The sequence below is a fragment of the Cryptomeria japonica genome, chromosome 3 (assembly GCF_030272615.1).
Source record: "Cryptomeria japonica chromosome 3, Sugi_1.0, whole genome shotgun sequence".
NCBI classification, from domain to species: domain Eukaryota; kingdom Viridiplantae; phylum Streptophyta; class Pinopsida; order Cupressales; family Cupressaceae; genus Cryptomeria; species Cryptomeria japonica.
The window spans coordinates 335,817,183-335,844,954 of record NC_081407.1 but is presented as its reverse complement, the minus strand read 5'-3'; the positions used below and the strand labels follow the sequence as shown (position 1 = coordinate 335,844,954).

At 34.6% G+C, this 27,772-nt stretch overlaps 1 protein-coding gene across 1 annotated transcript; it reads left to right on the top strand.

Annotated features, from left to right (window-relative positions):
• The first annotated feature begins 1,585 nt into the window (after nucleotides 1–1,585).
• Nucleotides 1,586–26,931, top strand: LOC131067208 (peroxisomal adenine nucleotide carrier 1). The gene is made up of 5 exons (XM_058002154.2): nucleotides 1,586–2,162; nucleotides 18,740–18,971; nucleotides 24,063–24,209; nucleotides 25,954–26,123; nucleotides 26,362–26,931. The coding sequence occupies exons 1-5, from the start codon at nucleotides 2,020–2,022 to the stop codon at nucleotides 26,651–26,653; spliced, it is 984 nt and encodes a 327-aa protein (XP_057858137.2). The 5' UTR covers nucleotides 1,586–2,019; the 3' UTR covers nucleotides 26,654–26,931.
• The last annotated feature ends 841 nt before the right edge of the window (nucleotides 26,932–27,772 follow it).

Genomic DNA, 27,772 nt, shown 5'->3' with positions numbered 1-27,772 from the left:
GAATTAAAAATAAGCCATGGAAGAAAACGGGGGGTGGAAATAACACCTTATTAACAAAAGTATCACGTGGCTCCACAATTTGCTCTCCCTCTTTTTTTTTAAGATTTTAAGTGCACAAATTAGCATTAATACAATTAATAAGAAATTAAAATGTTTTGTTTAAAAATAAGCAGCATAATTCCTAAATATATTGAACAGAAGCTACTAGCCAAAATAAGATAAGCAATCACATGGGAACCTAAGCAACCACATAAGAACTTCCCTAATAACTAGTTAATAAAAATTAGACCTAACCACAATACTAACAAGTTGCCTTTGTTATTTTTTTAATTGAGTGTACAATTGAAATCTTAAATAATTTGAGTTGTATATTAGAGGGCTCGCAAGAAATGAATATTCACATTGTTAGCAATAATCATTTACAATATAAGTGAAATTAATATTGGGATTGTTAGCAATAATCATTTACAATATAAGTGATTTGATCATAAAATATAAACAAAGTTGAATATGAATGTACACAACTTATTTTAACAACTTAATTTATACCAATAAATTATGAAAAATATTTTTGTTATTTGAAATGTTTTTACAACATATGTTTACAATAAATACAAGAGAGATATTACATCAAATACATTTGTTTATATTTGGTGTGTTGTTTTGTATACAATTTTCACCATGCATAAGTCTTATTTGCATTTGTACTTACTAGTCTAGCCATCCTTTGAGAGATTGAATAGTCCTAAAAAAACTATATTGGATGTAAGATACTTAGAAATTTTATCAATGTTACAAATATGCATGAAGATGTTTTAAAATATCGTTAGCTATTGTTTGTGACTTGTAATGGGACCAAAGGTACTTGGACCAAAGGTACTTGTATAATGACTTGTAATGAGACCAAAGGTACTTGGACCAAAGGTACTTGTATAAAAACTCAATCATGAGCTAATCTTTAGTATTTCATTTTGCCTACTTACGTTATACAATAATAAATTGATTTATTATTATTATTTATATTAATTTTGTTATCAAGTAAATTTTCAATATGAATTTTTTATTTAATATTATAAATATATAACAAATTATATATATTAAAAAAATAAAATATAATTCCTAATAGATTATAGTTCAAGTTTAATTGTCATGACTTTTTAGTTTTTTATCTATATTAATCAAATAAAATAAATTTTATATGATAATATTTTTATAAAAAACATCAATAAAACTAATTAATCTAAATATTTAACACCAAACTACTGATATGCTTGGTATTGAGCTACCAAAAAAATGAAAGATTAATGTGGTTGCCCTCATAAATTTTTTAATAACTAGTTAATTGTAAAAAAGAAAAACTCAAGTACTAAATGTGATCTCACACAAACAAGACCAAAAAGCCTTTGAAAAATTAAATTTTCTATAATTTGCTAGAAAAAAACATGACTTTCCCTAAATATTAGGGAAAATTTTGCCCCGCAACCGGTATGAATGGGTTCCCACCATTTGGACCAAAGCCTTACTCATAGGAGGCAATTTTCTCGTTTGTCAGGCTCTTAACTATTTGTGAGAATTATTAGGCTATCACTAAATTAGATTACCATTAAAATTCATTGGAATACCAGATTCATTGATTCCCGTCAATGCTATAAGGGCGGCTAGCTCGTGTATAAAGACTGAATTTTGTAACTGATAGGTGAGAGGTGATCTCATCACGTGTCAGAGTATACCAAAGTGTTACGCCTGATATAGAAACAATTATTTTGATCCCAATTCTAGGCTTATAGTGTCAAATTTATAATTTTTTCTGATTCTTCTGCTAACGGAATCTGCGTCCAACTCAGCGAAGGGATCGATTTTAAAACTAACATAATTATCCATATCCAGTTCTCTTCTCCTGTGTAATTGGGTCTGTCTATTTGATTTTGTAGACCCAATCGATAGACTATTTCTTCCGGACAGATACCAGATTTTTCTGTTGTTTTGAGTTGGGTGGATCAGAGGAAGACTTTTTATGCAATGGGTGGGGAGTTTGAATCTTTGGTAGAGGCCGCATCAGGCGCTGCAGGAGGGCTCCTCAGTACCACCATATTGTATCCATTGGATACATGCAAGACCAAGTATCAGGCAGAAGTTCAGGCTGGGGGTCGCCAAAAATACAGGTCAGTTCGTCTGTTTAATGGTTTTTGGTTTTGTGAATGCTAAATATAGTCATGATTTGTGGCTTGAAATTGGTTTGTGCTTTTCTCTACAAATGAGAAATCCATTCGTAATCTTCGGGTTAGATTAATTTTCAGTATGTCAATTGGATCTGCATGCAGTGCACTTAATTTATCTCTTTTGTTAGTAGCTTAATTCAATCCGCATGTATTGCCCTAAATTTATCTCCTTTGAGGTTTCTAAATAGGTTTTAGCTGATATTGTTTTTCTTTTTCTAAATTTTAATTTGGATTTTGAAGTGTTCACGAATTAATGGGCACTAGTCATGTTAAGGTCAGAATTTCCGAATTTGTATTTAAAGTAGCATCAAGATTTATTTTTGACATCATAGCTTATCCATTTCCCTCGGTAAATCTCTCTTGGGATTTCAAATGTGGGTTTTAGTTAAGTTGTAAATTTGTGGGTGAAGAGCACTAGTCATGCCTTTTTGAGGGTTAGGTTTGATTCAGTTAAAAGCAAGCATGCCTTAGCTTCTAGGGATCAATGATGGGAACAATCCATGGTCTGGAGTGTTTCTTTGCCCGAGTCTGATGAAATTAGCTTTGCAACTTGTCTACTGATTGTGTAGAGAGGGATAGAGAAAATAATCTTTATCTATAGTGACAATTAATCCCATGGTAACAGCAGTATTCACACATTTTTTTAATCTAATATTCACACCAAACCACTAGGGTGGGAGAGTGATGGCTAGGTAAGATGTTACACAGAGGTACAATTAATATGATTGATATTATCAGGGGTGAGCACGCCCATCATGTAATATCAACTTCATTGGAAAAGTATTCATGTCATAATGTTTTGTGTTAATCTAGTAACATCATTATGTCTTGAGTGCTACTTCTATTTCAGAAGCTAGGTCCTTCAGAATATTGATTAGACAATTTCGTTAAAAAGTAAATGGAAACTAATTGGCAAGTATCTCAAAAGGAGTAATCTGGACAAAATCAGAATAAATGGAGAAAAATTGGCAAATAAAGAATAATCATGGATGCCTGAAGGTGGAGGAGTTGGCTTTCAACAAATACTTGATCTCTGGAAAGTACGATGAGATGGCTGGCTTCGTAGCTAAAGATGAGTGCTAAACTGTGATGAACGTTTTAAGTCATTGTAGGGAGGGTTTCATTGCCAAATACTTTAACTGGCCAGTTTGACCTGGCAAAAGAAACAGATATTAAAAAAGAAAATGAGAATAATTGGATTTATTACTATTGTGGTTAATGGTTACAATTTAAAATGCTCAATGAAATTGAGTTTTTAAGCTTCATATTTACACATTGTAGGGAAATTTAGTGCCATCGGTACAATGACCTAATAGTACAGCTTGAGTGGGCCTAATGGTATTAAAAAAGAAAATGAGAATAATTGGATCCTAATGATATTAAAAAAGAAAATGAGAATAATTGGATTTATTATTATTGTGGTTAATGGCTACAATTTAAAATGCTCTCAATGAAATTGAGTTTTTAAGCTTCATATTTACACATTGTAGGGAAATTTAGTGCCATCAGTACAATGACCTAATAGTACAGCTTGAGTGGGCCTAATGGTGAAGGTTTGTGTATTCCAAAGAGGAGGCATATGTCTGAATCCAGAAAGGGGTAAGTATGCACACTCAATATGAAATACTGTATAAGGCAAATGAAAGTAGGAGTATCATGGGAATGAAAAAAGTTTCTTGTTTGTTGAGGATAAATTTGGGAGCCCTTCCCTTGTGATCAAGTGGACACATCGAAGAGATTGTTTTTAATGCTTATGTAGCTGCAAGCTCGCAAAATTTCTCACAGATGATGGCAACTTAAAACTCTTGAACTATGCTAAAACAGAGCCGTTTGATAACACATATCAAGATCTTTAAGTGCCCTTTTGTGCATTATAGAATGCATTTAAGCTTTGGTTTCATTTGAGCATGAAGAGGCTTGAGAGTCGCTTGATCTTATCAAGATCAACAGTCGTCTGAGCATTCAAGGGTTCGAATAAGGCTTGGATCAATTATATTGTTGAGAAAGTGATAGAACCATTGAATCAACTTCCAATATTGAAATTAAAAGATAACCTTTTTTGATGTTGTAGCGTTGGAAATTTTTCGGTTTCACTTTGATCTAGAAGAGTTATGAGAACCATTAGACCAAATTTTGATCAACAGCTTTTGGTGCATTTAACAACTCAACAAGGTTTTGGGTTTTCTAAATGTGAAGGGACATGAAATCCATTAGATTATGCATTATCCAGTGAAAGAGAGAGTCTTTTGAGCCTTTAAAAGATTCGATGGGGCTTAGTATTCAAAAGTCACCAAAACAACGACTCATGGAAGTAGAGTGAAAATCTTGTAGATGGATGATGTAAAACACCTTAAGGGGCTTTTAGCTAGTCTATAGACTATAGAATACGGACCTCTCTTGGTCTTGAAAGTGCACTTAGACTAGCGATCCAATTTGGATCAATGACTGAAAGAGCTTGGCGTGGATTAAAAGTCTACAAAAGTTGTTTAATTACTTGAAAGAAATGGAAATGCATGTTACTGTTTGGTGACATGCCCATTTCAATGGTTAAGCTGAATTGAGAAGCCTTTAAAGGGGCAATTAAAAACAGTAAGCTGTAGATCAAGTTTTGATTGATGGCCGAGAAAGTACATTGGAGTTTAATCGTCTAAACACAAATTGAAGTGTTAAAGGCTTCAAGCTTCAAAATAACTTCTGAGCTGTTAGATATTGGTTTAACTTTAAATCAATGGCAAATATGAAGGTGGTGCAGCACAGAGTAAAGTAATGTAGAAGAGAGTGAAGGTCAAGCAATGTAGAAGAGAGTGAATACCTCTTGGAAGAAATAGAGGAGGTCAAGCACTGAGAGTTGTTGATCTTGCAGTTATGTTGGGAATCATGCAAGCTGGAGTAAATTCAATAGACACATTACAAATAAGAAGGGTTTTTGTAGATAAGTATGAAGAAAGTGATGATGAGGAGCATACAGTCTAGCAACTATAAGTTGAAGACTGCAGGCCAGAGCCATTTCTTAATTTGGAGCTAAGCCAAAAACTGATACCCGTAAATTTCATTTAATTTTTTTGAAGAATTTGATAGCCACATATAACATGAATGAATTGAGATTTCTCAACTCAAATTTTAAAAGTGAAATACTCCAAAATGAAGAGAACAAGAGACAATCTCAAATTATAAAAATGAAATACTCCAAAATGAAGGGAGCAAGAGACAATGAAGAATTGGAGAGAAACACTTGACACCCCTAGGCACCAAAATATTTGAATAAAGAAATGATTGAGTCACACTCAATTAGATGAAATGGTGAGAGGAATGTCCTTTGTTTTTACCATAGAAGCAAAAATCTCCAAAAAATTGTGATTATACCCATTTTTTGTGAATTGATCATGTGAATGATTTTTTCACCCTCAAAATCCCATCTTTTTAAAAAACTGTTGACTGTGATTTTCAACAATATTTTTGCACGTAAAAATCACATTTAAATTGCATTGGAACCCTTAATCAATCTCTCGCCAACCTATGAAAACCTGCGAAATGGTGAGATATTTTATAAATAATGCAGTCACACGATATTTTTAGGGTATGACTAGAAATGAGAGCATGCTGGGACTTGCAGAAAAGGTGCAATTAGTTGCAAACTTCTAGGGAGTCACGAGGTGGTGCATTTTGAGTCAAGATAGGGAATTTTTTCACTGTAACATTGCTGCAAAGACATTCTATAACTGCATGCCATATTAATAGTATTTACACAAAATTCAACCAGCAAATACAAATAGATGAATAATTTTTTAAATAAAATTTTCAATGTGCACATCACAAGAATATTTCAATTTAAGTTAACAAGATAAAAAACGTCAAGTCTATTTTATTTTGGTGGGGCTTCCATCCAAAGAGATAGCATTTTACTGTTATGATAGTTGAATGGTCTATATTCAGAGGCTATATTATAGTGCGCTGTTAATATTTCTATTGTGTCTACTTTATCATGGTTTAATTTTATCTATATTTAAATGCTAGGATTTCTGTCAATATTGTCAATAAGCTGTCATAAATGGTTTAATTGTGCATCTACTTCTTATCTACATCGAATGTTAAATAAAATTTTCAATGTGCACATCACAAGGATCTTTCAATTTAAACCTGCTATATTTTACTATTATGATAAGTGAATGGTCTATACTTTTAGGTTATATATATATATATTTTTCTGGCAAAAGTGGTAAGCCACTATCTATTATATTATATATATAAATAAAGTATTACAAAATCCTGGATCACCAAACTCAGCAGCTAAAGGTTTATGAGAAGAAAGGAATTATGTTCTCGCAAGAACGAGATTACATAATATTTTTCTCTGATATCATAAGCCATGGCTGGGCACAACTATGCTCCATGTCCTCACTAGGGGATGAACTGATGCATCTACATTTTGTGTCTACTTATCTTGATTTTCTGCACAACTAAATTGTTAATGTGAAGATTGGTTGGTTATTTGGTCCAAACAATATTTGATGTTCTATCTTTTTCTATAGTGGTAGCCCTGTAAATCAGTCCTCTAGAAAGAAATAATCCGTTTTCCTGGCTAAATGGGTTGAAGTTAATGCTAATTTAGGCTCTCTTTCATATCATTTCTTTGCTTGATGAATATGATAATGCTATAGTTTCATTTTTTTATATACTCTCATTACTAGAAGTGAAGAGGTAATATTGTGTAGGTCGTCTTTGTCTTCATAACATTTTATCCTTCTACCAAGTTGTAGTACAAAAACCCTTGCTGCATAAAAACATCAACCTGATGTTTATATGTAGCTCAATATTGCACCAAGATGTCCAATCTATGTGACATCAAAATCTTGGTCATTGTGATTTTGTATGCTCATTTTGATATTATGCATAACTATTCTAAATTGTGTTTTGTGTCTATCGTCTAGTTCTACTTCTACCTTATTAGTCATGTCATTACTTTGACTACATTTTAAGGTTTGGTTTGATAGAAAAGATTTTGAATGCGACTTGGTTTTGTATCTTGAATATTTGGAAATGCATAATTCATGCCCATTTGAAAATGCATAATTCATGCTCTATGGAAATGCCTAAAAATTGAAAAAAACAAGTAGCTTTTGTCTCTTTTTCAACATTTTTTTACGTTTTTTTAAATCTGATTTTTTCCCTATTTTAAAAAAATAATCTTATACTTTTAGTTTGCCAAATTTTTCCCCAAAAGATTTTTGCTGCTATTGTTTAAACACCACTCCTACAAGTGAAAAGAGGATAGGTCAGCTAAGTCAAGGTGCATGTCCAGGTATAATATAATGTTAACCTTAAACATTTAGGCCTCTTAATGAGAGTGGTTTTACTAACATATGCCCTACATTGATGTCAAGGTACTAAAATAAGAGAAAAGGTAGCCCAAAAGATTACCTCTTGTTGGTAAGTCAATGGGAACCATAGAAAAGAGCACAAGTCAAGATTACAATCTCCAATAGTTTGCACCCTGAGGATTTGGTAGGTTGGATTGCAGAGTTACAAAAGTATTTTTGATTATTAGAAAATATATAATCTTAAGTGAGTGAAGTTTGCATGTACCAAGTTGAAAGGACATGTATCTGTATGGTAGGGATATGTGCAGTCAAAAAGAGCTAGAAGCAGAAAAACAAAGATAGAAGACTGGAAGTATGATGATTTCAAAGTTAAGGATGCAAAGGACTATATTAAGGAATATATAAGTTAACTGTTAGAGAAGGTTATGTAGAAGGTGATTAAGGAAAATTACAAGGTACCTAAATGGCCTGAGAATTCAAATTCAAGATGAACTTGGTGTAGCTAACTTGCACTCTATATAATAAATATATTAGTGTCCTTTGAGAGTAGAAGAAAAGTAGTGAAAAAATGAAGCAAAGTGTACAAAGAAGAGATTATAGGCGTAAAAGGAAAGTTGTTGGAGGAGATGAAGAGGTTTGGGAACAAGAATACAAAGAAGCATAATCAGGCTCCTCGCAGCAGAGTCAGAGTGGTGATTATTCTCATTCTCATGAAGGAAGATGATGTAGAGGACTTGATGGCAAAATATGCGATGAAATTCCTTTAGGTTGGGTGAGCATGGCTACCCTCCATTTTGAGTGTCTAGAAGCTGAGAAAGAAGTGGTAAGAGCTGAAGATAAAGCTCATGTAAATAAAGCAAAAGATGATTTGAGAAAAGAATATATTTTGCTTGAAGCTGAGGATGGTTAAACTTTGATGCTGCATAAAGTATTGTTGAGTCCTGAAAAGGATGAGGGTCCAGTACAGAGGAAAATATGTTTTTAGAAAGAGCAAGAGCTAAGTAAGGCAAGATGACTATTGATAGAGGAAGTACTAATAATTTAGTATTTACATAGATGGTGCAAAAGTTGGGTTTGAAATGTGATGTGATAGGTATGGATGCATACAATGTGTTGCTGGGGAAGCCTTGGTAACATGATAGAAGTGTGGCACATGATAGGATGAACAATCACAAATTTTCCAGAAATGGAAAAGCTTTTAATTGTTTCCCATCGAAAAAAGTAGGAGAAAGTGGCAGTTTCATTCTAGTTTCAGGGTTCAGCAAAAGAATTCTTCAAGAAAGCTGTAAAGGCAGAGTCAAATTACAGGAAAATGCAGTTAGAGTGTAGAAAGAGGCTCCAGGGTAAGTGAATTCCATTATGAGATTAAGTGCATCAGAGGGTACAGACGAACATGTGTAAGAGTTGCTATATATGAATTTGGCTAAGAAGGAAGAAGATCTAAAAGTTGTTCCTCTTGAAATTGTGTCAAAGGTTATTGCAAGAACCGAGAAGGACCAAAGCCTTTTTGGAATAGGCTGATCAGAAGAATGTTGCAGAAGTGCATTGTGGCACACATAGTGAACAAGTGTGGAAATTGAGAAGAGATGTTGTGGAAAGTTCATGCATTAACAAAGTACAGGGCAAAGGTGGCATGAGTGGATGGTGGATCAGTTAGTGAGAAGAAAACAAAATTGTGCATTGAGAAGATGAAATAATGATAAGGGATGGTTGGTATTTAAGGTCCAAAAATATTGGGCCTGAAACTACAGAATGTCGTAATTAGTGTAACTACTGTAAACAATAAGATAAAGAATAAGAAAAATTGGACCTTGCAGAGATGAATTTTCCAAGATTGATGTTGAGCGCAAAAAGATGCAAACAATGTTTAGGAGAGCAGAGTGAAAGGATGGAAGAGAAATTGGACAAAGACTTGTTAGGAAGACATGATGATGGGAAGGTAAAGGGCTGAAAGGTAGTGATTGGGAGTCACAGGCTGGATATGGCCATGAAGGTGGGCTGTGCTGTATTCTGTTTCAACGGATTCAAAATTGTGAACTTCAAGCTCACAGTCAAACACTCTTAGGGAATTTGTTGCAAAGGCATCCCAACATAAGAGAAACATCACATTATTGAGGAGAAATTTGGGGTTCCTTGTGGTTAAGTGGGTGTATCCAAGATATTTGTCTTTAAACCTTTGAACTCAACCATATAAGCATAGTTGTTCAAAAAGAACAGATCAAAGCTTGCAGGATGCCTTCTGGGCTTCATAGCAGCACATTAATTCTTTGGCTATGTTTGAGCATGTAAAGGATTCAGAGCCATGCAATATGATCAAGATCAACAGCTCTTAAGCATTTAAAGGATCCAGTAATGCTTGGACCTGTTATGTGGTCGGCTTAGACTTTGAATCAGTGGTAGAGACAACCTTTTGTGGATTGCAACAGTATATAAATTTTTAGGATTGCTTTATTCTTGAAGAGGTAGGAGAGTCATCGTATCAAATTTTGATCAGCAGATTTTGGTGCATTTAAGCATTCAATAAGGTTCGGGCTCCTTTTAATCAGAAAGGGACATAAGAGGCATTTAATGGGTTCTGATTCAATGATAGAGAGTTTTTCAAGCCTTTAAATGATACAGTGGGGCAAGGGCTTCAGAAGGCCGTGGAACACATAAAGGTGGAGTGGCACCTGATTTCCTATAGATGGGCAGCATACAAAGCCTTTTGGAGCTTTTAGACAGATAATAGCATACTAGCCGCTCATGGGCTCTTTAGTGTATTTAGAATTCGGATCAATGGCAGAAAGAAAACGAACTGGATTAAATGTCTAGAAAGGCTTTTAATCACTTGAAAGAGATGGAACCTAGACTTTTAATCGCTTGAAAGAAGTGGAAAACTATGTGACTGATGTATGGTGTTGTCTATTTAATGGTTAAGATGAAGTGATAAAACTTTTAAGAGGTGATTAAAGAGTGCTTCAAAGGCCTCACAGCAACTTGTGAGCCATTGGGCAGCATTTTGAACTTTAAAAATTAAAATTGACAGATATGAAGGCAATGTAGAAGAGAATTAAGACACTGCAGAAGGAAGCAACATGTATCAGGATTTTATCGTTTTGATGGTGTTTTGAACTGAATTATGACCGTGCAATCTTTCAGATAATGATCAAGGTTACCAAGAGACTGGTACCGGTATTGGTACGTCTAATTTTCAAAAATAGGAGATGGGGGTACTTGGAGACTGGTACCGGTAATGGTACTTCTAATTTTCAAAAATAGGAGATGGGGGTACTTGGAGATGCCAATTTGTTTTTAAATATAATTTAATAATTTCCAAAACATATCATGATAGAACAGTGGTAAAGTTTAACATTAACTCTAAAATTGAACAAAAATTGAAATTAAAATTGCTTATATTGCTGATACCATAGCCAATCTAAATTGTTTAGTGAAAGTAAGGTAATATAGATGTTGAGCACACTCAATATTGTTGGCTAAATAGTAAAGGCAATTTCTCTTAGACTATTACAATCAGAGAAACGGGAATCGCCCAAAATCGCTGAGTTTGGGCGATTCCCGAGTCGAGTGAGGCTCGTCGAGTCTATTGGGCTCAGACTCAGACTTAGATGAGTTTGGCCCCAAAAATCGCCCAAAAATCGCCATCTTCCAAACTCGCCTAAAATCGTCGAGTTTGGGAGTCAGGACTTGCCAAACTCGGCTGGCGTAAGGCAACTTAAAGACAAAAAAAAACATGTTTTAAAATGTTTTTAACTTATTTTTTTTGTTTATATTTTGCTTTGCCCCTAAAAGTGAACTTCATTTCATTCATCTGGAAAAATAGTAGGAGAAAAGTGAGTTGTGAGGAGAAACAATAGAAAAATAACACCTGGCCCTTGACCCCAATTTGGGGGCATTGTCCCCAAACCCCCGTCATAAAATTAGGGGGAAATTGCGCCGATAAAAGTAGGGAAATTTTAACCTCCGAGTCTGATTAGGCTTTATATAACAACATATACTTTCATTTGGTGCATCAAGAGTTGGAAAGGAAGAGTTTGCGTCTCATTTGATCATATGATGACATGGATTTTTTATTCCATGAGTCTTGTAATATTGTATACATTTGACAATATTTATATATCTATGTTTGTTATTTCCTTCAGCTACAATTTGCGTTTATGCTTATGTGATTGATGTATACTTGTGTATATAATCAAATTACCTTCTATTTGATGATGTTAGTGTCTTAAAGGTGTATTTAATAAAGGATGTATGAAACAAGTTTTAAATCCTTAAAAATCTCTAAATTTCTTGAGTTTTTCACTTTGCCGAGTCCAGTCAAGTTTGCACTGAGTTTCGACTTTGAGTCTCGAGTCCCGAGACGAGCAGGCCTCGCCGAGTCGGGTCCGAGTCCCAAGTCCCGTTTCTTTGATTACAATGATAAGAAATCAGTCCTCTCAAAAAGTCTACACTGTCAATAGATCCGATCACTATAACTTTGCATGGATTTTTGTCTTCCTGTGAAACGGTTTCCTTATTAGTCATTTCCCTACGACTTTGCTTTGCTGCAAGCTTATCTTATTTGTTTGCTTTATTTTTTTTGCTTTTTTACTGCATTTTGCCCTAAGTTTTCTAGGAGGAGATGTCAATTTTTGGTTAGGAGACTTTGGAGACGGCAGCCAAAAGCACCTTATGCATCAAGAAGTTTCTGGAGACGTCTCCGGTATCGGTACGGGTCTCCAGGGGTAGAATACAGTTCTCCTGGTAACTATGATAATGATTGTCATGTGTTTCCTTTGTGAAAGGCTTTTTGTATGTAACATCTAGAATGTGATCTGTTTTATCTTCTTTAACAAACAAGAACAAGAGAAATAAATATTGAGTTTGAATGTAAGGTAGGGGCCTTTTGAACTTGCTTTTGGAGATCCAAACTTTTGGACAGCATTTTGGTCTACATTCTTATAGAACAAAGAATGTGAAGATTGCAAGTGAGGGAAGCCTGCATGGAAGTGCTTAGTGAAAGAGAACAACTTGCAAGAAAGTGGACAGAAAAGTACACAAGGCAACTTAGATGTGGAATGAATGTCTCTTGTTACAGTTGAGAATTGAGATAAAAGAAATGGCATGCTTGGAATCTATGATACTAGGTTCTTTGCTTTTAGCTCAGAATCGGGTCTTGGTTTGAGTCGGATCTTGATACAGTTCGGGTTTGCACCTGGGTTTGTCTTGGGCGCAGCCTGGGCACCCGGGCCACACCTGGGACAAACCAGCCACACCCGGGATGAACCCGGGTGTACCCCTCCCAAATAGGGGCTCCTCAATCTTGTTTGCAGCCCTAAATGTTTTGGATCATAGTCTCCATTAGTTTGTATTTGTTAACTACGGTTAAATGCTCTTTGTGTTCTTCTATTCACATCGATAGGAAATCCAAACACAAATGTAGTCTTGATCTTATTAGAAGGGTAGTACTAATCTAAAGCCATCCATTGCTGAAAATATCTTGCCATAGTCTCTGTTGATGGTGTTTTGATGCACTATCGAACACAGAATAAAGTATTGAATACTCTATCCTCTCTTGAGTAAAGACTCTCAAATGCTGAAGATTCGCATAAGGATCACTTGAGATCACTTCAAGGTTTTTTTATGTCAGGTCTTGACTTGTTGGATAGCTTCAATGGTGTATGATGTGATTTGTTGTACCTACGAGGGGACTTACTTTGAATGCTTGAACTACTTTGGATATCGTTGGAACGTGAAATTCACTTGATTGAAAAAAAGGAAAAAGGGAAAGGGTTAGGAGAGATCTAATTCTAACTCTAGGAATGTATGAGCAATGGATGATCTTTGATGAAATTCTAACTAAGTCTTGCTTCGACATGCAGCGAACATCTCCACAAGGCTAGTGCAATCTTCTAAGGATAGCTTTATGTTTTTCAAATCATCACCACAAGCATGGACACTATCAAGTTGATGCATATCAATGAAGAATGATAATTGAAGTTAAGCTTTGACTAAAGGATTCTAGTTGATCACACAACGAAAGTTTGCAATCAACAAACCGCTAGTAGTATGGATATACAAATTTCACCATTGATCATACAGAGTCTTCCATTCATCTAAACAACATGAAAATCAAATTGAGAAGTAGAGATCATGCAAATTGTTGAATCAACACATAGAATTCACCATATCTTCAATGAAGTTTACATGTCTTTTGCAACAATTTCTTGGCAACAATCTTTGCCTTCTCATCTACTCTACTTGCTATCTACTTTCTACTCTATTCTCTATTCTTTAATTCTTTAACTACTAACTATTCACTATTGACTATTGACTTTACAAATGAAGAAGTGAGGCCTTATATAGTGCTCTCATTACATTTCAGTGGCTCAGATTGATTTGAGATCAATGGCTAAGATTACAAGATAGAAACCCTATTGCAAAGCATTTAATGTTTGACTAATGATATAATTACATTTTATGGGACACGTCCTTAGAAAATTCAACCAATAGGTGATGGTGGTAGGTACATCGAACTTTGTGCCCTTGTAGTAGTTATCCCCTTCAATGGATGAGTTAGGTACATCGAATCTGGACGCCTCCTCATGAAGTGATGTGATTGGATGTAATGATGACTTGGCACCACCTTAGCTTGATTGATTGTGTAACTCATCACATTTGTCCAATTGAATGCGGCATATCTCTTGGTACTCAACATTGGCGAGCTCTTGATGTGACGATGACTCCGCTCATGTCGATCTTCTAACTTTGATTAACTCTTCTGGAACTTGCCTTGTTGCGATCACTTGCATTCGTGAGCCTTCATCTAGCCATATTGTCAATGATTCTTGGATTTCCGAAGGAAATTCAAGATTGTGAAAATTTCATCTTTGAATGCTTGATGTTGATGAGTTACTCGTCATGCATATTCCTTTGTCTTGATGTTACATTTGGTGTAGACTTTGTCTTGCCTATATTTGATCCTCATCGCGCCTTGGAATGCATTTCGCGCTTGGAGTGACTCCACTTCCTGCCTTATATGAGCTTGTGACTTGACAATGCAACCTCTTCCTTCTTGATGTGAGCTCGTCGCAATCTCTCCATGATGCACTTGTAAGAGTCGGCTAAGTTAGTGTCATGTAATGGCAGTCGCTTGTGAACATGTAATCGATTACTTAGGCATGAAAACCTTAATAAAAATCTTGTAATTCTAAGTCACGCCTTCAACCATTGATCGAACATAATCATCTTAAGCTAATAATAATCTCTTCAAAATTTCAAATGACATAAAGAAAGATACTACAATCAAGATAATGCAATAGCCGAATAAAAGAAACCAAATCCACCTCAGACACAATCTGATCAAAAGATGTTTGAATAGGCTTATTTCAGTCCTGACACTAATTTGGTCACTTTCGATTACTTTGATCAACTGAGTGATCAAAATTGATACCAATTCGCTGTCTTCAACAATGTTGTTGGCTTTACATGCATTCGTTATCACTGTATATTATGATCAGATTCGCACCCATTCACCATCGGCATTCTCACCTTACAACTCACCAACTTTGTCGATCTGAAACAAATAATATCACCACTCTTGATGACAAGGCAATCTGTTTTGATGAGTAGATAAGGTCAAGTTCTCTGCCTTTATATTGGCTGTCAACTATGAATAGCTATGTCTTGAATTGGAATCGCTTTGTTCTCAGTTGACCACTGAATATCACCTTAGTCCCTTTGTGGAAATCGTTGCAAGTGGTGATGAATATACTGCAAGGTATTGATATCAAAATCGACAAATCGGCATCACTGTCGAAATGGAATTTGCCGTGATGAATACAAATTGCCTAATTGATTCTTTCTTTTATTCACCTCAATGAAATCGCTATGTATGCTGATCACAATGGTCACAGAGGATATAGAATCAGCTCGAACCCTTGAATAGAGAATTGCCTTCGCTGTATATAATGATCTCGTCATTACTTTGCTAATGAAGGCAGGTTGGAAATCGCTGCATATCATCTTCGAAATCACACGAACCCAAAGTCGTTACCTGATATAATCGAATCAGCAAATGTGGTGAAGTTGCAGCCCGATGAAGATCGACTGGAGTGCTACATCGATGTCAATGCAGATATCAAATCATCAACCTGGGAGGATGACATAAAATTGATTCAAGATAAATACCCCCTTGACTTGATGATCAACCTGATTGAATCGGTGGTGATGGGAGACTGTATCAATTCGCTGTGGTGAAAATTGCATCAGTCATAGATCATTGATGGAGATTATATGAGCTCAAATTCGATTCCTCAAACTGCTGGCATAACACAATCGCTGATGATTGAAGATGAATATTGCAGCTGCAAAAGTAAATCGATCACAATTTGATCAAATGGAATGATCAAATTGAAGCTTATAATTGTTCAAAAGGTCAATACGTCATCAGGCCTATTGAGCTCATATCATTAAATGAGTTGATGCCGACATATTATGGATTGAAAAGAAATTCGGTTTTGAATGTAAGGCATCAAACACTGATGGATTACTATTGGATCGCCAACTTAGAACTTTACTATGGATATTGATTGACATTGAACCTCACAATGTTTCAAGGCGTCGACTTAAATACTTGTGTTTGCGTGATCACTGTCATTTGCTATCATCATCGAGTTTTGAACTTCGTTTTCAATATAGCATGGGAGCTCTGAATGCTAGGGCGACGTCATTGAGTAGTCGACTTCATCAACATCATTATTAACTCCTTGTTCGTTGTGCTGATTAGGCGACTTATATCGGTCACATGATACTCTTTGTTGTCGCCATGGACATTTCTTTCACTGTGCGATCCATATTTGAGCTCTCATCGAAGAGCTTCGGGCTTTGGTCCTTAAATAAGATCACTGGCCGATCATTAAATGAGAATTAAATTGAATGGGTACCTTTGTTTAATGTGACCCAATGATTTTCTTATTCGAGCTTCTTCGTCCTTTCAGCTCCTCACTCTCATTGTATTTAACAAATACATCGTTATTGATCTTGCCTCATTCATTTAATGTCATCCAATTGCAGAGAAGATGTATCGAGCTTGCTTTGCTCATTGTGCAATTGAATATTGAAATAGTTTTTGAAGCGACTTGCATTGCTAGGAGCAGTGATGAGCAATGCACGAAAAGTGCAATGCTTTCGAAAAACAATGCCATTGAAAGGCAATGCTTAAAAGCAGTAATGACATTATAAGGGGCACTGCTTAAAAGCAATAATGACATTGAGAGGCATTGCTTAAAAGCAGTAATGCTCTTGAGAGGCATTGCTTAGTTTTATCTGTTTAAATATTTTTGTTCACTTATATAGGTTTAGGTCTTTACAATATAATTTGGGATAAAATCATTTGAAAGTGTTTTTTTTAAAATAGATTAGGGGTCTCCTTATAGTATATGTTTTTTAATAAGGAGGTCACTTTCATTAGTTTAAGGGGATGTTTGAATTTAAAATCAAAACTTAAAAAAAAAATAGTGGGAGGAAGAAAAAATATTTTAGGAGGTCATTTTATTTATTGGGAGGAGTATATTATATCATTTGTTAGATAGTTTAAGCAATAAGTTAGTTTTTATATAACTCTTCTTATAGTTATACACTGATACAGTTTATATTTTATAATTTTGATGTTTGAACATATATATAATATATGTATACACATATATATATGTATGTATGGATGTACCAGTACCCAAGGAATTTTTTTTGCCATGCCCACGAATCCATACCTGTACTTGAATTGGTAACGCAGCTTGAAATTGGTAAAAATCTTAAGGGGCTGATGCGATAAAAATCTGCCAATGTATCTGATGTAATCAGTTTTCTGAAAACGAATGAAGTATGTCATTGTTTCTGTTATAAACATGTGTGCTTTGGTTCCACTTTAAACTCTGATTGGATCAGTGGTTGATGGTTGTTTCATTGAACCATTGACCATACTATCACAAATGGAAAATAAAAATTGTGAACTTTCATGAGGATACATCTCATACATCTGTCATTTGGTGGTGACCTGTAGGAAGGGGTGCAAATCAAATACTAGTATGCAAATAAATGAATATGAAGACAGCTATATTATATGTAAATGCAGTCACAGAAATTGTGGGTACAGGGATGGGCATTTGATCCATGCCCCTATAATGGAGTTTCTTGGCAACTATGGAAGAAACAATAGAAAGGGACACTCATATTTGAATTCTTGACAGTACAAGGCTTAGTTAATGTTCATGTGATAAGTATCATGTAATTATTAATTCCTGGTTTCTAATCTTCCTTTATCTGTCAAAGCAATTGGGTTACCTGAGCCATAACCAAACTATAGCTATATACTTGTCACAATTCCTTAATAAATTTATGATAAGCAGTGGCTGTTCATGATGAGAATTTCTAGAAATTAAGCAAGAAATGCATCTTTTGTCAACCTTTATTAACAGTGGAAACAGGGTGCTTATATTTCTGCTTCAATCTCTGTCATCAATGTTGACATGTTGCCACGTAAAAGCTCTTCAGTAATAAGATGTTATTAGATTAGTCTTTATACTAATGGGAAGGAAATGGTAGGAAACTGCAGGAAGCAGGGGAGGAACTAGGAATGACAAGCTCAATGGATTAAAAACAACAAAAATGCCTGTGCCTAATCTTGCCTTTCTTTTTCCCTACATATCTGTTTGTTTTTCAATCCCTTTACTTTTTTTGATTTTTCTTTTATATCTGATGCAGTAGATTCTGATTTTTGTAGTCCTTTTGAGTGAAAAATGTGTTAAGTTTTTAATTGCTAGTGGGATGGGTGGGATTTACATTAAGTGGATGAGAAATCCAAAGGATTATGTAATAGATGCAGGTATCTTTATAAGAACTTTCTGAAACTTACCGAGTATCAACTCTTAGACGTTTCTTAGTACAACTGAAGATGTTCCTAATGGATTGTCCAATTTCCCAGACATTTTTGACTCTGGAAACTTGGCCTGAGGCACTGAAAATGGTTTTTGGGATTCAACTGTAATATGATAATCTATAAAAGTCACAGTGAAAAATTATTAATGAATGATATATGGAATTTTATATTGAAATAATGGATAGAAGTCATGGCTGAATAGAACTTAGAAAGTTCTATTAAAATAACAGTAAAAATGTTTAATGAAAGCAGCAAATGGTTCTTACTTTATTTTATGTTTGAATGTGCAGAAATCTATCTGATGTATTGTTGGAGGCAATTTCAACACGGCAAATTCATTCATTGTACCAGGGGCTTGGCACAAAGAATTTGCAATCAGTTATATCTCAATTTATTTACTTTTACAGTTATAGTTATTTTAAAAGATTATATTTGAATAGAAGCAAAAAGAAGTACATGGAGACAAAAGCAAATCTGGTTATAGCTGCAGCTGCTGGAGCTTGCACAGCACTGATTACTCAGGTTAAATTCTGTGCCCATTTCCATGTTTTCTGTGATATTATTTTGTTTTGTTATGCTGCACTTCAGTCAATAGAGGCATTGATAAATACCTGTATGTAATAAACCTTTGATCACTTGATCATAGGTAAACATGAGTGTTTTGTCTGGACTTTCCCACTCTCGCAAGTTTGAAGTAATGTATCTAATCGTTCAAATTTGTTTTGACATAGCTTAACATGGGACCATCTTGTTGGCTCATAATTCTATAGTACAAGTGATTATAGTGGAAATGTAGAAAATACTCTACCAGTTTCCAACAAGGATGGAGGTGCCCTCCTTCAGACTAGAAATTAGAAATATGAAGAACTGCTCCAAAATTGGATGACGAGGTGTTAAAGTTTGGATCAGATTTATATAGTTGGTATTTTCAATTTTAAAGACACTAAGATATTACTTTAATCTAGGTATTATATATGGTTCAATTTGCTGAATATATAAAATATTATTGATAACTTAATATATTCAGATCGCAAAATATTGTAATTCTCATTCACTGTTGTTTTGATCAGAATTCCTTAATGCTGATAACACAGAAACTCGAACTATCCAAGTTTGTATATAACTGATTTCTAACACAGCAGATTGCACTGTCTTGCACACACAATAATGTTGACTTCTTATACAGCAGATCGCTCACTGTATACTCCCAATGGTATCGACTTCACACACACACTAATATCGACCTCCGTTGCATTAATATTCACCAATCTTCAGTTGCTATTGACCGGCTGACTGTTGTATTGTCTTTTCCCGATATTGTCATCTATCTTTGACCACCATATTCATATCCTTGTGTTTGCCGATAATTTTATATTCACCGAAATGTTATTGACAGAGTGGCCTATTGGCTGGCTGTTTCAATTTCGGTCTGCAGAGGAGTACCTTCTATAATTATACATATTTTTTCTGTACCTTTCAAGATACGTGTATTGATCATTATATATATAATAGTGTGGAGACATGTCTCCTGTAGGGACATGTCTCTACGTGAACTACGTTCACGTAGAGACATGTCTCTCATGAGTTCACGTAGAGACATGTCTCTCATGACCAATCATTAACTAATCAATATACTAATTGATATGTATGCTGTTTAATCGATACTCATTATCGATTTGTGTTATAATTAAAACCAAAGTTGATACACTTTATCGATTCATATAATAGTCAATGCAAAATCGATATTAAATATCAATACCATATTATGCTTGATACTTATTATCGAAGCATGGTCTGATATCGATATTCATTATTGATGCTCACCAATGTGAATGTCGATATCCAATATCGATGCATGGTATAATTAGTATCAACATTAAGATTAATGTTAACAGCATTATTAATAACAACAGCAAGAGTAATAAATGTTATATCAAACTCAATCAAGATTTGTGATAACCATAATCGTTAGCAGTATACAGAATAAGGATAGTAATCAAATGCTCAAGGCCGATAGGCCACTTATGCATTTGATCCCATCAATAGGAATAATCCGACCGAAGCTACAATTCATTAACACTCCCTCTTAGCTAGGGAGGATGATTACTATCCTAAAGTAAACACAATAGATCCATATATTGTGTGAGAGAGATATCACCTCAATATGATATCAGGAGTAATGGCATGTCCACGAATATCAAGTCACGTGATATTCACCATACTCACAATATCCATTATGGTATGTGCATAGTCATCAAGTCACATGATGCCTACCATAAGGATATATGCTCATGGCATATCCACGGATATTACGTCACATAATATCCACCATGAAATATCTCAGTAATATAACTCATTGTGGTTACCCACCACTTAGTTAATATCACTTAAGAGATATCAGCTATCATGACATGTCCACGGATATCAAGTCACATGATATCCATCATGATAGTAAGGTTTAACTATTGTAAAGTCGTCACCTTACAACAGTAATCAGAAGTACAGGTGTACGTCATTGAAAAATCGTCATCTTTCAAGGTGTTCATAGGGGCCCATGAAGTCATGTAATCACACACATGACAAAAGAGTTTACAAATTAAACATCTTTCAAATATATTAGTACAATAAATTTATATTGTTGATACAATCTCAGATAAAATTACATTTCTACCATACCAAGCTTACCTCTAATATTCCTTTCCACTATGTCTCTAACATAATGATAAGGAATCTCCACATGTTTTGTCCTGTCATAAAATACAAGATTTGCATAATTCTTGGTGTATTCCAAGCTCATCAAGTATTCATCTATCTAGAAATCTCATGACCTAGGAGTCATCATAAAGGGCCTTTCAGTCTACATGTGACACCATCCCATGAATCATAATCTTTTGTTTGATCACTAGAGAAATTTTCTCGACATAGTCCACTCCCTCTGAATCAATATGATCAAGATTCTAGGATATCAATCGAAGCTCCCTCATTCACGGAAGCATCCCTTGCTCACATGGACCCAATCATGGAAGATATCTTGCTTCAGGAGACTCTCATTTTCTGGTATGATCCTTATTCGTCTGAAAGTGCTAGATCCAAACTACCGTGGGTCAACTGTCATAAGATCGAGCCCTGCACAAATTACTTATAGCTTTTCCAAGATGACTGTAGCACTTTTCTAAGTAAATATTGTTTCATAAAAAATGGAAATTCAAAATTTCTAGATCTCCACTAAAGTCCTCTGCAAATTCCTCCTAAGTTTCAATCTTCTTCATCACAAATAGAACTCTCAAATTTCACAAGCTGTGATCCTAAGGATGTCTTGTATGTAAGGGATAAGTTTCTCATAGTAAATTGAAGAATTTTAACCATAGGCTATCTAGATGCAGCTTGTTGTAAACAAACATCTGTTAACAATGTTGATTCACAAATACCATGCATATTTTGATTTCATGAATTAATAACTACATATAAAATTCATGAACATTATTCAATCATAAAAGAAGAACTTATCTCTTTCAAGTCAGAATATCCATCTGAATCCTTTTGTGGAAGAGTTTCACCAACATCCGCAATGGAAGCTTGAGGCATAGTCCTAGTAGGACACTGCATTGCATAGTGACCATATTTGTCACATCTAAAGCATTGGATTTCTGAAATATCCTTCCTTCTTTTGAATGTGGGAGCACCATTAGATTCCTTATCTTTCTTCCTTTTGAAATGTCCTTTCTTACCTTTCATCTTTGAGGAGTGAGAGGCAAGAACATGGATATCTTCATTTATAGGGCTTTGACCAATGCCTCTTATAGGTAATCTTGACTCTTCTTGATGCAGTCTGTTTTCAATCAGTCAAACTTAGGGAGTTTTGGTCTTGCACTTAACCCTTGAATAAATGACTCCCATGAAGAGGGGAGACCATTTAGTGCCAACATGGATAACTCTTTGCTTTCTATTGTGTGACCAATGGTAGAGAGTTGATCTCTCAATTCTGTAATCCTCATGAAGTATGATGTAATGGTTTCGCCTTTGATCATTTTTACATGATGGAGTTGTTGTTTTAATGCAAGAGCTCTACTAGTGTTATTTATCTCATACATACGTTCTAGTGTTTTGAACATATCATATGCCATTTCCAATTTCGAGATAATTGGAATAATATGATCTTTAACTGCATCCACTAACATTTTCATGGCTTTATTATTCTTTTTCATCCATTAAACCTTCTTGCTTTCTTCGTCAGGTACCGGTATATTCTTCTTTATGAATTCATCTAATTCGTTTTCCCTTAATGCAAGCATGATTCTAAACTTCCAAGATACGAAATTGGAAGCTCCTTCGAGACGATCTTCAAATCTAACACCATTCACCATTTTGATGTATAGATGGAGGTAGAAGAAGTTGAGTATATATATGGGATAACTTTGTTTATATATATAAATCTGATCTTGATTGATTTCTTAACCTGGCTCTGATACCATGTTAAAGTTGGGATCAGATTTATATAGTTGGTATTTTCAATTTTAAGGACTCTTAGATATTACTTTAATCTAGATATTATATATGGTTCAATTTGCTGAATTATAAAATATTATTGATAACTTAATATATTCAGATCGCAAAATATTGTAATTCTCATTCACTGTTGTTTTGATCAGAATTCCTTAATGCTGATAACACAGAAACTCAAACTATCCAAGTTCGTATATAACTGATTTCTAACACAGCAGATTGCACTGTCTTGCACGCACAATAATGTTGACTTCTTATACAGCAGATCGCTCACTGTATAAGAAGTCAAAATTGATTAACACGAGGCACAGTCTCAAGTTCATGATAGGAGCACTGTACCATCCAAAATGGAGTCTGAGGGACTCGCTATCCACCCAAACTCTCTATGTACAATAGTATCAATTTGTTCAGGATAATGGTAATCATTGAATTACATCCTTAGTTGTGATAGTGTCTCACTTGGTCATGGAATATAGGTAATTCATGAGTGCTTTGTTTGCACTTTCGAACACTTGAAAACCTAGAAGCAAGAAATCTTGACTTTGTAAAACAAGTGTTTTATTGTCTTTTTTGGTCAACATTAATTTTCTCCTCTTTCTAATCTTAATTGAACCTATTTCAACAATTCTATGTGAGATCAGTTATATATGCTTTGGGGTATATGCCTGAAAAAAATTGTACGAGTTTTTTACCCTTTTTAGTGATTTTTTGTTTGAATTCATGTTTTTTTGAAGCTCCCTCTGTTTCTAATTTTATGAACATGGCTACAATGCTTGAAAGTTGGAAGTAGTTTCATCACTTGCTCCATTTTTTTATTGGGCCTAACTGCAGACCTTGTTTTCTCATAATTTATATCTTTAGCTGGTTCTTCCAATCGACTTGCTATTTTGAAAATTTCTGTATCAATTGCTATTTGTTTGTTTAGTGATAATAGATTACCTGTTCAAGCCTTCTGTTGCTAGTATGTGAAACAATTATTACCTCAAGCAATTCTATTATCGCAACAAAGAAAATATGTAATAACTTATAATATTGCATTATTTTATGTATAGCTTGCTCATTTGTATTGTGTAAAAAAAATCTGATATTGTTTCATTTTGTTTTGGAAAGCCACTGGACACAGCATCAGCTCGGATGCAGACTAGTGAATTTGGGAAATCTAAGGGCCTTTGGCAGACTCTTACTGAGGGCTCTTGGGGAAAGGCATTTGATGGTGTTGGTGTTTCTCTGCTTCTCACATCTAATCCTGCCATACAGGTACTGAAAATACTATCCATTGCACTTGGTTTCTCATTCCTTCAAGAAACAAGCATTTGGAAGAATTTCAATGCAGCATAATGTGCTATCATTGGATAAAATGTGTAATGTTTTTTAGAGAGAAAATGTCATTGAGAAATAACTCATGGTACCATTCCATGGTACATATATATCATGGCAAAAGGTAAGGGAATTCGATCGCCTGGGTTTAAAATGAGAAAAACTCAGGAAAATAAAAAATAATTTAATGTTGGTAAAATAGCAGAAAGATAACCAATTTTGTTATTTCATGTCAAATATAGTTTATAGAGATAAAAGTAACATAATTGATAGAAGTAATGCCAATTAGAAAAAAAATTGTATGGGTTTAAAAAACTATTTTACTTTTACCTAAGAGGGTTTATGTAAAACAAAGGACTGAAAAACTGAAAGCTGAGATCTGGTTGATTGCATTTTTCTTCTGAATATTATTCCTTCATTCCTTAGTCACTATCTTTTCCTATTAACTATGACAACCTTTTTCTGTTGCTTTTCTTGCATAAAACTGGAGACTGTTTATTGCATTCTGGCTAAATCATTGGTGTCTTCACTTTCGCCTGTTAGTTTTCCAAGATAAAATACTGAAAATGTTTTTTTGCATTATTGTGATATTCTTGTACCGTGTTAAATAAATGGCTTGCACAGGACACATTTGTGTTGGCGAAATATTTCATATGGTGTAATCTTTTGAAAAATTTATTTGTGGTTTCAATTTGAGAGGGGATCAAACATTTTTTCTTGAACTTCAAAAGCACATCTATGTGTACCCATGCCTGTCCTTGTTCTACCTAAGTTTGGTCTTGTAACTGACAGTTTTTCAACCTGTAACTATGCTAGAAAAAGGTGATTAGTTTGTAAATGAGGTGCAGAAGTTTCTGAAATGTAAACCAAGTCTGATATGAATTCTCTTTCAAAGAAGGTTAGGTTGACCTTTTTCATCTTTCTTTTTCATCAATGGGCATTTTTTTGAAATAAATCTTCCCTTGGATGTGGCAATGTTTGGGAAGTAATGCCATTATCAAATTACTGATGCATGTGACATGGTCCAATTGCAAATAATGAGAATAATATAAACTAGATAAGCTGTCTGGGAAAATAAGACACAAACTTGCAGCTAATCAATTGTTTGTGTAGTTATTCAACTACAAAAGTTTTTAACTATTTTCTGGAGAGTTTTCTGCTATTATAGTCTGTGTGAGAATACCAACTTCAAAAATTAAATTTGTTTTGCAAACAAATCATCGTTTTTACATTACATTGGTTTTATTATTTAACATTTTGTGATTGAGTACCAGCTAGAGGTTGCAACTATCAAACTTAAATGTGTCATTGCCAAGTTCACAAATGTAATAGCTATAATGAATAACAGCATAATTCTTTATTCAATTTACTATACTGTTTTTACATTTGTGATATCCTCTCAGTCCATTAGAATTGAATGGTATATCTTATATCCGATTTTTAGTGGTGGTAGGTGGCACTTTGTTAAGATGAGTAATATATTAAAGAAATTTTGTAAAATCAAGTGGAATTTATGATCATGCACAGTGCCCTATTCCTATGGAGAGTCATTCTTTGCAAATCTGGTTTGTATCTCCAGGATCTGTATTTTAACAGGCTATTGCTGAAGTGATGCTTGCTTGCACTTTATCTTGCATGTTTTCTAGTTTATTGCACGTCTGACATGTCTAATGTTCTATTTCAGTACACAGTTTTTGAGCAGTTGAAACGAAGGTTATTGGTGAAACAAAAAAGAAATCAAACTGATTCAGTTACAGCTGACTCTTCTCCTGTTGTCATCTCAGCTTTTGCTGCCTTCTTATTAGGTGCACTTTCAAAGACAGTAGCAACAATTGTGACATATCCGGCAATAAGGTCTTATTCTTATTTAAAAGTTTTTTTTCTTAGATCATCAAAGTTATTTAAAGTAAAATTGAGTTCAATTGCCAGCTATCGGATATAAGACTTTCTATAATATTCAATTTCTGATTTAAGTTGCTCAGTTAAGTATCTGCCATTTGCAGTTTCAGATATGAGTTGGTTGATGCTTTGTGATTGGAGTTTTCTTTTATAAAAAACTTTCAGAATTACTCTTACAAACTCCTATTGGCAGATGCAAGGTTATGATTCAACGTGCTGAAACTGATGATGAAAATAAACTCAAAATGAATGGAGTGATTCAAGAAAAACAACCTAAACAAGTAGTGGATGCATTGAGAATCATTTGGCAAAATGAGGGCCCTTTAGGTTTCTACAAAGGATTATCTGCCCAAATTTTGAAGACAGTCCTGAGTGCAGCTTTATTATTGATGATCAAAGAGAAAACTTCTCGCAGCACTTGGGTTTTGATGGTTGGACTCAGAAGATATATTTTAGATGTAAAAAAGAGAATTAAGCAGACATGATTATGCTGTATTGGAAAAGTAGTAGTAAACAGCTAAAGACATTTACCTCTGACAATTCATGTCAAGTTCAGATACTGTCCTATCCTGAAGTATTGGGGGACAAAACCAAAAGCAGTCTTGACTAAACTTATGTTGTATAAACATCTCTGCCATCTGAAGGCTTGTGGAATTTCATTCATAACTTAATAAATTGATTGTGATGCAACATAAGTTCTGTATTGTAAAATTTGAAAATTTTAGCTATTTATAGATTGGAGCCGTCTGTTTAGTTTTTTGAATTTTCGTTGCAATTCAGATCATGCCATTGATTTAATCTAAGAATCTGTTAGTATCATGGACTGTACGTTACATAATTTCAATGAATACAGTTTGAGGTTTGAAAGTGTGGTTTTATTTTTCACACATCTAGCAATGTAATTTTGATCTGAGTTGACAAATTCGGAAGTACTTGATGGAGGAAACACACCATTTAATACAAAACCTGATGAAAAATGATCACCAACTAGTTTACAATCAAAATACAGCCATTTCAGACTTGTTCATAGCTCAATTGTATGCCAATTTCTACACAGCTGATTGAGCGCCATTCACACTATCAGTTCCTATTATGGTTCGGTTCACCATCCATGTAAGCAGACCATTTTACACTTGGTGGAGAAGACTCTAGAAATAAAGATTAAAATCTTCTACACTGTGTATCACGGATTCGAGCTCGGACTCGGACTTGGGACCCGGAGTCAGACTTGGCTGGACTCAGGAAAGTGAAAAACTCAAGAAATTTCGCAAATTGTAGCTGAAGGAAATAACAAACATAAATATATAAATATTGTCAAATGTATACAATATTACAAAACTCATGGAATAGAAAATCCATGTCATCATATGATCATCATCAAATGTTCCACACAAATACCAAAGATAAATACAACTACAAGCCTATGGCTTAGAGGAGCGTGCACCCTCTCGCCTTGGCCCCTGCAAAGGCGTTTAAGGTAGGTTCTGGATGATTCAACAACCAGAGTTGCTCCCTGTTACACCATGCCATGCTCACCAACATCAGGAACAACTGTGTCACTCTCAGTATTTCCTGGCTCTGCTTGTGCTCTCTGCTCCTCGTCT